At 34.7% G+C, this 14216-nt stretch overlaps 1 protein-coding gene across 1 annotated transcript in view; it reads right to left on the bottom strand.

Annotated features, from left to right (window-relative positions):
• Positions 1 to 14216, bottom strand: part of Dmd (dystrophin) — a 1523318-nt gene that overhangs the window by 1504426 nt on the left and 4676 nt on the right. The window contains exons 3-5 of the mRNA XM_055607916.1: positions 7018 to 7128; positions 6506 to 6679; positions 3197 to 3352 (exon numbers count right to left, since the gene is read on the bottom strand). Of these exons, the coding sequence (XP_055463891.1) occupies positions 3197 to 3352; positions 6506 to 6679; positions 7018 to 7128 (441 nt within the window). The remainder of the gene's footprint in view (positions 1 to 3196; positions 3353 to 6505; positions 6680 to 7017; positions 7129 to 14216) is intronic.

Below are 14216 nucleotides of genomic sequence, written 5' to 3'. Positions count from 1 at the left end.
TGTGTGTGTGTGTGTGTGTGTGTGTGTGTGTGTGTGTGTGTGTGTGTGTGTATGTGTATGTGTATGTGTTGTCACTTGAGTTTTTTATCTTAGCCCTTCTAATGGGTGTAAGGTGAAATATCAGTGTTCTTTTAATTTACATCTTCCTGATGGCTAAGGACTTTGAGCATTTCTTTAAGTGTTTCTCTGCCATTCTATATTTTTCTACAGAGAATTCTCTGTTTAGCTCCATACCACATTTTTAATTGAATGGCTTGATTTGTTGCTTTTTAACCTCTTTAGTTCATTATATATTCTGGATATCAACCCTCTGTCAGACATAGGGTTGGTGAAGATCCTTTCCCAGTCTGTAGGTTGTCATTTTGTTCTGACTACGGTGTCTTTTCCTTACAGAAGCTTTTCAGTTTCATGAGGTCCAATTTATTGATTGTAATAGCCAGAACCCCAGATGTCCCTCATCAAAGGAGTGGATACAGAAATTGTGGTACTTTTACACAATGGAATACTACTCAGCAATTAAAAACAAGGAAATCATGACATTTGTTGGCAATTGGTGGGAACTAGAAAAGATCATCCTGAGTGAGGTATCCCAGAAGCAGAAAGACACACATGGTATATCTTCACTTATAAGTGGATACTAGTCCCATAAGATAGGATAAACATACTAAAATCAGTACACCTAAAGAAGATAAACAGGAAAGAGGACCTGTGGTAACATGATCAATCTTCACTTAGAAAGACAAATGGGATGGACATTGGAAGTAGGAGAAAACAAGTAACAGGACAGGAGCCTACCACAGAGGTCCCCTGAAAGACTACCTTGCAGTGTATTAAAGCAGATGCTAAGACTCATAACAAAACCTTCGTCAGAGTACATGGAGTCATATGAAAAAGGGGTCAGTTAGTATGACCTGGAGAAGACAGGAGCTCCACAAGATCAAATATATGTGGGCACAGGGTTTCTTTCTGAGACTGTTTCTCTAAGGACCATGCATGAATATAACCTAGAGACCCTACTCAGATGTAGCCCATGGCAGCTCAGTGTCCAAGTGGGTTCCCAAGTTTGGCGAATGTGTACTGTCTCTGACATGAACTCAACGGCTGGCTCTTTAACCACCCTACCCCAAGGGTGGAGTTGCCTTGCTAGGCCACAGTGGAAGACATTGCATGCAGTCTTGAAGAGACCTGATAAGCTGGGTTCATATGTAGTGGGAGAAGGACCTCCCCCATCAGGGGATTTAGAGAGATGCAGGGAGGAGATAAAGGAGGGAGGGTGGGTTTGGCAGGGGGTATGAAGGAGCGGACTACTGCTGTGATAAAAAGTAAATAAACTGTAACTAATATAAAAAAAATAAAAATTTAATTAAAAAAAAAGAAAAAGAAAAGACCAAGGTCAGAGTGTCCCTTTTCTTAGATACATTTTTTTTTCTTTATCACTATAGGTACATATCAGACAGCCATATTGGAATGCTATTGTAATCCCAGCACTTTGATGGTGGAAGCAAAAGGATCAGGAGTTCAGTCAGCCTCAGCTGCCTTTTGAACTCAAGACAAGCTTGTGCTCCAAAAGACCGTGTCAAAAATCAAATAAAACATACTCATTCATCATCACAAAATTTCAGTGTATGTATGCTAGTAAGTATTAAGCTGTTGTGAATAAAGCATACAAAAATTTTAATATCATGTTATTGTTCTTTTCTCTTTTTGTTTTTGTTGCTGTATGAGGAAATATTATGTTAATTAAATCATTGAGAAGACTTATACATTAAGTGTATTAGATTTATTTTTTATTTTTTGTAGTAAAATGCAATTTAAAAAATCTGTATGCTTTATTCACAACAGCTTAATATTTACTAACATAGATACACTGAAATTTTGGGATAATTTGTGAGTACAAATTGAAGTGCATTTACACAGTGAAGTACTACTCAGACATTAAAAACAAGGAAATCATGAAATTTGCAGTCAAATAAATGGTGGGAACTAGAAAAGATTATCCTGAGTGAGGTATTGAAGAAGCAGAAAGACACACATGATATATACTAACTTGTAAGTGGATATTAGACATATAATATAGGATAAACATATTAAAATCTGTACACCTAAAGAAGCTAATATCCTGGGTAAAATGATCAATCCTCACTCACGAAAGCAAACAGGATGGATATCCGAAAAGGGAAAAAACAGGGAACAGGACAGGAACCTATCACAGAGGGCCTCTGAAAGACTCTACCCAGCAATGTATCAAAGCAGATGCTGAGACTCATAGCCAAACTTTGGACAGAGTGCAGGGAATCTTATGAAAGAAGGGGGAAATAGAAAAACCTGGAGAGGACAGGAGCTCCACTAGAAGAGCAACAGAACCAAAATATCTGGGCAAATGATCTTTTTCTGAAACTGATACTCCAACCAAGGACCATTCATGGAGATAACCTAGAACCCCTGTACAGATGCAGCCCATGCGGGGGCGGAACCTTCAGCCAGTCCTGATGAGACCTGATAAGCTAGGGTCAGATGGAAGGGGAGGAGGGCCTCACCTATCAGTGGGCTGGGAGAGGGGCACAGGAGGAGATGAGGGAGAAAGGGTGGGATTGGGAGGGGATAAAGGATGGGCATACTGCTGGGCTCCAAAGTAAATAAATTGTAACTAATAAAAAATAAATAAATTTTAAGAATTAAAATAAAAATGGATTAGGAAGAAATTTAAGGGGAAAAATAGGAACCCAGTGTTAACCCATACACATGTATACATGTATAAATATTAGAGAAAATATTAGTAAAATAATTAGAATAAATATACAGTTATTGTCTTGATTTCAAACTGTGCTAACTCTATTCTACTAAGTTAATTTTAAGTGTAATGAATCACTCATACTGTAACTGAATGTAAAATACTTACAATTCTTACAGTCATAGTAAATACATTATTTACATTTAACAGAAAGGATTTGAGAACAAGAAAAAAAACTTTCATAAGTATTTGATTTACCAATAAATATGTCTTAAGCTTTAAATTCTTTTTGGCTTATATAAAGAAGCAAGGACTAATAGTATCTTAGTATGAGTTTTATTTGTTAAGATTCAAACAAGACAGACTCATAATAAGAATTTCTTGTATTGTGTATTTTTTCCTTGAATGTGATTTAACAGCATAAAGTAAATATAAACTGTGAGCTTGGTCTAAGTAGGCACTCACCTTTGCACCCAACTCGTTATAATGTAATTTCAAAGCTGTTACTCTTTCATCAAGCTCTTTGGGATTTTCTGTCTGCTTTTTCTGTACAATTTGACGTCCAGTTTTAATTACCATTTCTACTTCAGATTTCACTTCACTCAGGCTTTTATACAAATTCTATGTTAAGACATAAAACAAACATAAATACTATAAAAACTATAGAGCATTATATACTATTAATAAAAATAGAATATATTTCACCTAAAATTTCACTTTTGTGTTTATAATGCAAATGGAGTGCATTTTATGATTGTTGTCATATGATTTTTATTTTTTGTTGAGTTAACCTCAATATTAATGATTATAAATCTATAACCTTATAAATTAAATGGACCATATATATGATAATATTTGCATTACTATCATATCAGCGATGAAAAAGTAAAAAAAAAAAATTATATTCTGTTGTTTTCATGGTACTCACATTTAAGTAGGATATAACATCTAAATATCTAGATCACTGTTTTCCAGTATATAATATCACATGGAAAGAAATCAATCAAACTAAAATATTTGTATCAAAATATACAAATATATTTTATTGATACTGATCAGAATATAAAAAATAGAAACATTATTTATGCATATGTCTCACAACTTAAGGCAAGTACATATTCTTTTAAGTAGATAGTTTAACATAACAAAGTCTCATGGGCTTTGTAACTTATGGGCTTATTGTAACTCTGAAAGGCAGGTGTAATTATCTTTAAAGTGTCAATGCCACTTTGATGTTACAATTTGTTTTGTACTTATTTTATGGAAAATATATGACGTGGTACTTATACATGCATGAATCATTTTCAATTGCATATATATGTACACATATAATTACTAATATAGTTTTCCATTAAATTGTTCCATCTTTAATAAAAATAATAAGTTAATTCTAACTAAGGGAAACCTCACTAGTAGGTGGTTTGTCCTTGGATTTAAAACAGATATTTCTTATTTCATCTTTTTAGATTAAAATAAATGTGTAAAAGCATACATTAAATTTATCTTTTTTATTCAGAGACTCAATGTCAATGTTCTGGCTTCAGCTGTCCCTCCACTCGCCAAAATATCTGGGCAAGGGTGTCTTTTCTGAGACTGACACTCCAACCAAGAACCATATATGGATATAACCTAGTAGCCCATGGCAACTCAGTATCCAAGTGTTTACCCTAGTAAGGGGAACAGGGACTGTCTCTGACATGAACTCAGGGGTGGGCTCTTTGACCTCTCCCCGAGGGGTTGCAGCCTTGCCAGGCCAGAGAGGAGGACAATGCACTCAATACTGATGAGACCTGATAGATTAGAGTCAGATGGAAGGGGAGGAGGATCTTCCCTATGAGTGGACTTGGAGAGGGGCATGGGAGGAAATGAGGTAAGGAGCGAAGGATTGGGAGAGAATGAAGGAAGGGGCTAGAGCTGAGAGACAAAGTGAATAAGCTGTAATTAATATAAAAAATAAAAAATAATTAAAAATTATCTTGGTAGTTATGGTAACATGCAAATGTACTTTGATATGAATCCATCTTATGACTGATGTTAATATTTCTTTATCAGTAACTATGGTTCATTTTAAGGCTTTTCAATTTTTACTTAATTTGTATCTCAGAGTGCATAGAAAAATCTGCATTTTGGAAACACTGAAATCATTCATTTTTATGCTAGGATACAGCTATGCAAATTTGAATCCACTTATACTTTTAAATGATTCCTTAATTAAACTTGATGAGATTTAACTTACAGTACATTTAATGATGAACTCACTGTTTTTAATCATGAAAGAAAATAATTATAACCAAGGAAGGAAAAGATCCCTTCTCTTTGGGTTAATGTTAAAGAGATCTTTTGTTTTAGGGAGGAGAAAAGTTCTATCAAGGAGTAGTGGCACTTGCTTTTAATTGCAATACCTGGGAGATGGAGGCAGGAATATTAATGAGTTCAAGGCCAACTAGTCTATATAGTGACACAGCATCAAATAACTCCATCCTCATCAACATAAATAGCAAACAAACAAATAAAAGCAATACAACTAAAACTCTTGAAGACAAGAATATGGGAATAGTATACATCATCATAAAAGATATTAAAAATAGAGAATATAAAATATGTGAAAGATATCCATTCAGAAAAAGTATTTCCATTGATTTTGACATTTGAACTAGAACTAGTTCCAGACAAGGCTAAGGCTGTGTTTTGTTTTCTTTGTGCAGACAAAGGTATGGTCAATTTGAGTTCATTAACGTGAAGATAACGATATTGTTTTATTTTATAAAGCAGGCTCCTCTTTGAAAATTTTTAAGATAGGACCCCATGTATGTCTATGCTTTTTTGTCTATTATCAGAAAATCACTGACCATAAAATACTATTTTGGATAGCGAAACTGCTTAATACTTTTATTCCACTAAAGTGAATCCAAATGATTAATGATATTATCAATTAAATAATTTCATTTACATTAAAAACACACATTTATCTGAATGCACTTGATAAATAAGAAGACTTTATCCATGTAAACATGCAACTGATACATGTGTAAAATCATCTTACTTTTAGTCATAGTATCAAGTAGATGAAAAACAAAAACCTAAACCTCAGAGCACTAAAATAATATTTATATTATCAAAGATGTCATCTGACTGACAGATTTTAAAGAGTAATGACATATGATAGTATGAATTATCAAAAAAGATATAAATGTATGCTGTGAATCAGTTGTATCTTTTCTTCTCTGTTTATTGTCATGTGGTCTGGTGACATTTCAATGTATATTCAGCAGTGCTATTTTTGGAGTAGCTAGAGGACAATCTGCTATGCCCTTCACAGTTGTTTGTCTTTAACTTCTCTCAGGTAATACGTAACCCTGAGAATAAAGATGAGTACTATACCTCATTTAAACTTACTGAGAAGCATTATTTCTGTAGTGGTTATTATTATTAAAACTACTGCTTCGGTTGCTGTCTCTAGATTAGCATATTTCCCTTCTTCATTTCTTTATAATATGTCCCAATAAATAATTAAGTAAAAAGGATTTTTTTTATTTTGTGTAGACATAAACAAAATTATTGGCTCAAAAACATGCTCTGAAAATATCATCATATGACTACTATTTCCATAAAAAATTCTGTACCTTAATACATAGTTATTTTTTATTAATCTTGAAAATACTTACTATAAATATTATGGTTGTATGAAAAACATTTTGTTACAAAATATAATCAAATTCTTCTAATACAGCAAAATGAAAACATATCTGAATACTTGCCACTAGGAATACATACCACACAATGACTTAGTTGTGACTGGACTACTTCCTGTTCAACACTCCTTATTTCCAGTGCAGGCAAGTGCATCTTTACTTCATCTAAAATCATCTTACTTGCTTCTAAACGCTGTTCAAAATTGGCTGGTTTTTGGAATATACGAAATTTCATGGAGACATCTTGCAATTTTTTCTATAACCAAAATGTAAGAAAATATCAATTACTTTTAACAGATGAACCAGTCATAATTTTGTTAATTTTTGTTTTTCTGAATAAAAAATAAAAGAAAATAAATGGAAAATTGTTTGTCATTTTCTAACACACACACACAAAAAAATACATGTAGTTGGGAAAATTTAGTATTTTTTAAATATGATACTAAGAAGTCATATGTTAACTTATCTTTAAATTATACATACGTTCTTTTTAAGTGATTTATTGATAGACATCATAGTATAGTTTTCAATTTGATGATAGCAAAGTTGTCCAGTATATAAAACAAACTCCATGGCTGATAAAATAAAATATACCTGTGCGATATCAATTTGTGAAAGAACTCTTTGGGCGGCATCCTTTCCCTCGATATGTTTCATCATTTCCTCTAAACTGATGGCATGACTTGTCAAATCTGATTGTATTTTCTGTTGGAAAGACAACACTATTAGCCCCACATGCTCTTCAAGATATTGCAAAAGAAGATTCTTATTCCAAGACCGTGTAATTTAGAAGTATTCCTGAATTATCATGAATAGCACATACTCCTCAAAATTGACAAGAATGTTTTAAATCATCATAAAATTATCAAAAAAGAAATCATTTCTCAATACAAAATTAAGATGAATAATTTTCAATAGAGAATTTGTTTGGATGTAGTATGTATACCTGATTATATCTTATTTTGAAGGTTCATTCCAATCTGGCCAAATATAAAAATGTCAAAATATATAAGTAATCTAGCCATGATAGAGGTGAAAAATATAAGGAGATTTCTACTGGGATACCATATTCCTTAATAGAATGTTTGTCACTCATTCTTTGGAATATGGCAGTTAAACTTCATGAAGACTAGTGATCTAAATTAAGCTAGTTGGGTTAGCTACTTTTCTCATTATTGTAACCAAATGTCTGGTGGAAAACATTTGAGGCAGGGGAGCCTTCCTTATTTAAAATAACAGATTTAGCGAAAAACATTCTATTATTTTTGGAGAGGTCAGGCAGCTGAAATAACTTAATCTTTAACACAGCATTTGATTATTCATAGAGTACAGACAAGGAGACTTTACAGATTTTAGACTAGCAGAGAGGATACCCAAATATCCAAATGGTTACACTTATTGTTATGTTTCTGCCTGCGAGGTAACAAATGGTGCCACAAATTACAAATAGAGTGCCACAAGCTCTAAGAATTCAGACAGAGACGTGTAAAATATGTCAGAAACAAACAAAAACATTAGCTAAGAATCTTTACTATCATTAATTTCTGAGACAATCAGTTCCTACACCTATAGCTGGGTTGTTTGCTTGTTTGCTTTCCATTTATTTATTTATTTATTTATTTATCTATTTATTTATTTATTTATTTATTTATTCATTCATTCATTCATTCATTTATTATTTTGATTTATTCACTTTGTAGCCCCATCTCTCTTCTTATCCTAATCAGACCTACCTCCCATTTCTCACCCTATTCATTTTCCCTAGTCTACTCATAGGGGAGAACCTACTCACCTTCTGACTGAATCTAACTTATAAGGTGTCATCGAGGTTGGCTGCATCATCTTCCTTCATGGCCTGCCAAGTCTGCACCCCCAAGAAGGACGTGATCAAAGAGCCAGCCACTGAGTTCATGCCAGAGACAACACCTGATCTCTTACTAGGGAACCCACTTGCAAACTGAGAAGCCAGTGGGATTTCCTCTAAATAGGAGTTTTAGGTCCTCTCCATGCATGGTCTTGGTTGGAGTATCAGTAGCTGCAAGTACCCCACTCTGGCCAGGATTTTGTGCTATGTTAGTGTCCTTGTAGAGCTCCTGCTAATTCCAGGTCTTTCAATCTTCCTCTTCTTCCATAAGGTTTTCTGCACTCTGCCCAAAATTTAACTATGAGTCTAAGTATCTCCTTCAATACTCTGGTGGGCAGAGTTTTTTAGAGGTCTCCTTTGGAAGACTCCTGTCCTGTTCCCTGTCTTCTCATACTTCTGATGTATATCCTGTTTGCCCTTCTGAATCAAGATTAAGTGTCTTTCCTACTCTCTTCCATATTGTTTAGATTCTTTAGGACTATGGATTTTAGTATGTTTATCTTACATTATATGGCTAATATCCACTTGTAAGAGAGTATATACCATATGTGTCTTATACTTCTGGGTTACTTCCCTCAAGATGATCTATTCTAGTTTCCACTATTTGCCTGTAAATTTCATGATTTCCTTGTTTTTAATTGCTGAGTAATATTCCATCATGTAAATGTACTATATATTCTTTATCCATTCCTCCATTGAGGGATAGCTGGGTGGTTTCCAGATTCTAGTTATTACATAAAAAGCTGCTCTGAACACAGTTGAGCAAATGTCCTTATTGAATGGTGGGACATGTTTTGAGCATATGCCCAGGAGTTGTTAATCTGGATCTTGACATTATTCCCAAATTTCTGAGAATGCATCAGATTGATTTCCAAAGTGGTTGCATAAGGTTACATTCCCACTAGAAATGGAGGAGGGCTTCCTGGAAAAAGTCAAAGTATCACTAATCTGAGATGATATCATATGATACATGAGTGACCACAAAAAATTCTACCAAGAACTCCTTCACCTGATAAATACCTTCAGCAAAGAGGTTGGATGCAAAGTTAACTCAAAAAAAAAAAAAATCTAAAGCCCTCCTGTATACAAAAGAGAAATGGTCTGAGAAAGAAATTAAGGAAATTATACCCTTCACAATCACCACAAGTAACATAAAGTACCTTGGTGTGACTGTAACCAATCAAGTGAAAGGTTTATATGAAAAAAAAATAAGTCTCTGAAGGAACAAATTGAAGAAGATATCAGAAAATGGAAAAAACTCCCATGCTCATGGATCGGTAGGATTAACATAGTGAAAATGGCCATTCTGCCAAAAGCAGTCTATAGATTCAATGCAATTCCCATCAAAATACAATTCTTTACAGACCTTGAAAGAACAATTCTCAATTTCATATGGAAAAACAAACAAACAAACAAACAAAAAACAGAATAGCTAAAATAATCCTGTACGATAAAAGACCTTCTGGAGGTATACATATCCCTTATATAATAAAGCTGTACTATAGAGCAACAGGAATAAAATTGGAATGGCACTGGCATAGAAACAGACTAAGATCAACAAAGTACAATCAAAGACCCAGAAATAAACACACACCCATAGAAACATAATTTTTGTCAAAGGAGACAAAAACCATACAATGGAAAAAAGATAGAATATTCAGCAAATGGTCTGGGTTTAACTGGATGTCAACATGTAGAAAAATTCAGACAAAGCCATATTTATCACAATGCACAAAACTAAAGTCAAAGTGGATCAAAGACCTCAACATGAAAGCAAACATACTAAATCTGTTAGAAGAAAAATTGGGGAAATGCTTTTAACTCATTGGCACAGGAGAAAACTTTCTTAACACAACACCAACAGCACAGGCTCTAAAATCAACAATCAATAAATGAGACCTCATGAAACCGAAAAGCTTCTGTAAAGCAAAGGACACCGTCATCAGAACAAAATGACAGTCTACAGACTGGGAAAGGATTTTAACAACCCTATATATAAGAGAGGACTAACATCCACAATATATAAAAACTGAAGAAATTAAAAAGCAACAAATCAAGTAATCCAATTAAATAATGGGTACAGAGCTAAAGAGAGAATTCTCAATAGAAGAATTTCAAATGGAAGAGAAACAGTTAAAGAAATTTTCAGTGTTCTTAGTCATCAGGGAAATGCAAATCAAAACAACACTGAGATTCCACATCACACCTTTCAGAATGGTTATATTAAAAAAAAGCTCGGGTCTGGAGAGATGGCTCAGTGGTTAAGAGCATTGTTTGTTCTTCCAAAGGACCCAGGTTCAACTCCCAGCACCCACATGGCAACTCATAACTCTGTGTAACTCCAGTTCCAAGTAGTCTGACTCCCTCACACCAATGCACATAATATAAAAGAAAATAAATAAATAAATAAATAAATAAATAAATAAACTCAAGGGATGATGCATTCTGGAGAGGATGTGGAGAAAGAGGAACCCTACTCCATTGCTAGTAGGAATGTAACCTTTACCTACCACTTTGGAAATCAATCTGGAGAATCCTCAGAAAATGAAAAATGGTGCTATCTTAAGATCCAGCTATATCACTCTTAGGCATATAGCAAAATTTGCCCCACCATTCAGTAAGGACATTTGCTCAACCATGCTCATAACACCCCTATTCCCAATAGCCAGAATCTGGAAACAATCTAGTTGCCCCTCAATGGAAGAATGGATACAGAAAGTGTGGTACATTTACACAATGGAATACTACACAGCAATTGAAAACAAGGAAATCATGAAATTTGCAGGCAAATGGTGGGAACTAGAAAAGATCTTTCTGAGTGAGTTAACCCAGAAGCAGAAAAACATATGATTTATACTCACTTATAAGTGGATATTAACCATAGCAGCTAGAAAAATGTACCAAAATCTATAGCCCTAAAGAAGCTAAACAATATGGAAGCAGCTAGGGAAGATACTTAATCCTCATTCAGAATGGCATATGGGATAGAAATCGGAAGTTGGAGAGGACAAGGATCAGGACAGGAGCCTTCCACAGAGGACTTCTCAAAGACTCTACCCACCATGGTATTGAATGAGATACTGAGACTCCTAGCCAAACTTTAGGCAAATTGCCAGAATCCTTCTGGAAGAGGGAGATAGAAATACCTGGAGAGGACAGGAACTCCACAAGGAGAACATTAGTGGCAAAATACTTGGGCCTAGGAGGCCCTGCAGAGACTGATACTCCAACCAAGGACCATGTCTAGAGAGGAACTAGACCCCCGTTCAAAGGAAAGCCTTTGGCTGCTCAGTTTCCAAGTGGGTTCCTACTAAAGGGTACAGGGTCTGTCTCTGACAGAACTCAGTGGCTGGCTCTGTGATCAGTTCCCCCCAGGTGGTACAGCCTTGCCAGGGCACATAGAATGATGATGTAGCCATCCTTGATGAGACCTAATAAGCTAATGTCAGATAGAAGGGGAGGAGACCATAACATGTCAGGAGAATAAGGAAGGGCATTGGGGGAGAAGAGGAAGGGTGGGTCGGACTTGGTGGAAATGAGGTAGGGAGATACAGTGGAGATACAAAGTGAATAAATTAAAAATAAATAAATATATAAATAAAATTAAATTTAAAAATGGGGTACAGAATTAAGCAGAGAATTATCAACAAAGGAATATCAAACGGGGGCGTAACACTTAAATAAATGTTCAACATCCCTAGTCATCAGGGAAATGCAAATAAAATCAATCTTGAGATTTCACCTTACAGCCATCAGAATGGCCAAGATCAAAAACCCAAGTTACAACATATGCTGGAGCAAATGTTGAGGAAGGTTAACCCTCCTTCATATTTGGTGGGAATGTAAACTTGTAAAACCACTTTGGAAATTAAACTGATGCTTTCTCAGAAAATTGGGAATAATGCTACCTCATTATCCAGCTATACAACTCCTGGAAATGTACTCAAAAGATGCTAAAACATTCAAGAAGGACATTTGCTAAACCATGTTCATAACACTTTTATTTATAATATCCAGAATCTGGAAAATACCTACATATCTCTCAACAGAAGAATGGATACAGGAATTGTGGCACATCCACACAATGGAATGCTACTCAATTATTAAAAGCAAAGAAATCATGTAATTTTCAGGCAAATGGATGGAACTAGGAAAGATCATCCTTTTACTTTCTACCTTATCAAACTACGCTTCTTAGACCTTGTCATTTAATTTCTTTACTACTTTTAAGAAAATTATTTTGAAACATAACTGATTTGCTTAAATAATGCTTATATATTAATTTTCGGTAGAATGTAAATTTTACTATAAAAATTTTTTAAAAGATATGTATTGCATGAGCTTTTTGAAACTATGGTCAAGATATTGAATAAAAAATCATTAGTGATGGAAGAGTAAATGTGAATGAGAATGATCCCATGTTTTGTATCTAAATTTTGAAGATTGTGCAACTTGAGCTTTTTCTTCTACTTACTACCGATTATTATTGTTTGATAAATTCAAACAAATAATCTCATGATTTTTTTTCTTAGCTAAATATGAAAATTTTAACAATCCAACAGAAACAATAAAGGATAACAAATTTATCTATTAAAATATAACTCCCTATATTATATGTCTATATGAGTGAGTATATACCATGTGCATCTTTCTGCTTCTGGGATAGCTCACTCAGGATGATCTTTTCCAGATCCCACCATTTACCTGCAAATTTCATGATTTTCTTGTTTTTTATTGCTGAGTAATATTCCTAAAGAAACTAATCAAGAAGGAGGACTCTTGCTAAAAAGATCAATTCCTATCCAGAAAGGCAAAGAGGATGGACATCAGAAGGAGAAAAGAGGGAAAAAGTCAGGAACCTGACACGGAGGACCTCTGAAAGGCTCTGCCCTGCAGACTATCAAAGCAGATGCTGAGACTTATGGGCAAACTTTGGGCACCGTGCAGGGAATATTATGAAAGAAGTGGGAAACAGTAAGATCTGGAGAGGACAGCAACTCCACAAGGAGACCAACAAAACCAAAAAATCTGAGCACGGGGGGTCTTTCCTGAGACTGATACTCCAACCAAGGACCATGCATGGAGATAACCTAAGACCTCTGCACAGATGTAGCCCATGGCAGTTCAGTATCCAAGTGGGTTCCATTGTAATAGGAACAGGGACTGTCTCTGACATGAACTGATTGGCCTGCTCTTTAATTACCTTCCCCTGAGGTGGAAGCAGCATTACCAGGCTACAGAAGAAGACAATGCAGCCACACCTGATGAGACCTAATTGACTAGGATCTGAAGGAAGGAAAAGAAGACCTCCCTTATCAGTGGACTTGGGAGGGGCATGAATGCAGAGGTGGAGGAGGGGAGGAATTGGGACGGGAGGAGGAAGGGAACTGAAGGGAGGATGCAAAGTGAATAGAGTGTAATTAATGAAGAATTAAAAAAATACATAACACCCATTTATAATCTCGTGGCTCTTCGAAATTCAGTAGCTTTTTTATGAAAATTCAAATATATTAAACAAATTCCATCTATATGTTTGGTGACTTGAGTGGGAAGTGACTACCACAGTCTCAGGTATTTAAATACTTGAGCCCCATTTTGTGGCACTGTTTTGGAAGATTTATGTGATATAGCATTGCTGGAGGAAATTTGTCACTTAGGGTACTCATAACGATTAACGATTAAAAGACATTTTTTTCTTGCAGATGTTTTTCTCTATGCTTTGAGTGTTTGGTTTAAGAAATGAATTTTTAAGCGCCCTATCTCAGCCACTGGGCCTTCTGCCTGCTGCTATGTTTTGTTTGTTTGCTTGCTTGCTTGTTTTGATTTTAGTTTGTATGTTTCTTTATTTTATTTATTTATTTACTTACTTACTTACTTACTTATTTATTTATTTATTTATTTATTTATTTATTTATTTATTTATTTATTT

The sequence above is a fragment of the Psammomys obesus genome, unplaced genomic scaffold (assembly GCF_907164565.1).
Source record: "Psammomys obesus unplaced genomic scaffold, mPsaObe1.curated_primary_1811, whole genome shotgun sequence".
NCBI lineage: Eukaryota > Metazoa > Chordata > Mammalia > Rodentia > Muridae > Psammomys > Psammomys obesus.
The sequence above is the reverse complement of the archived record's forward strand: the minus strand, read 5'-3'. Positions and strand labels throughout refer to the sequence as shown.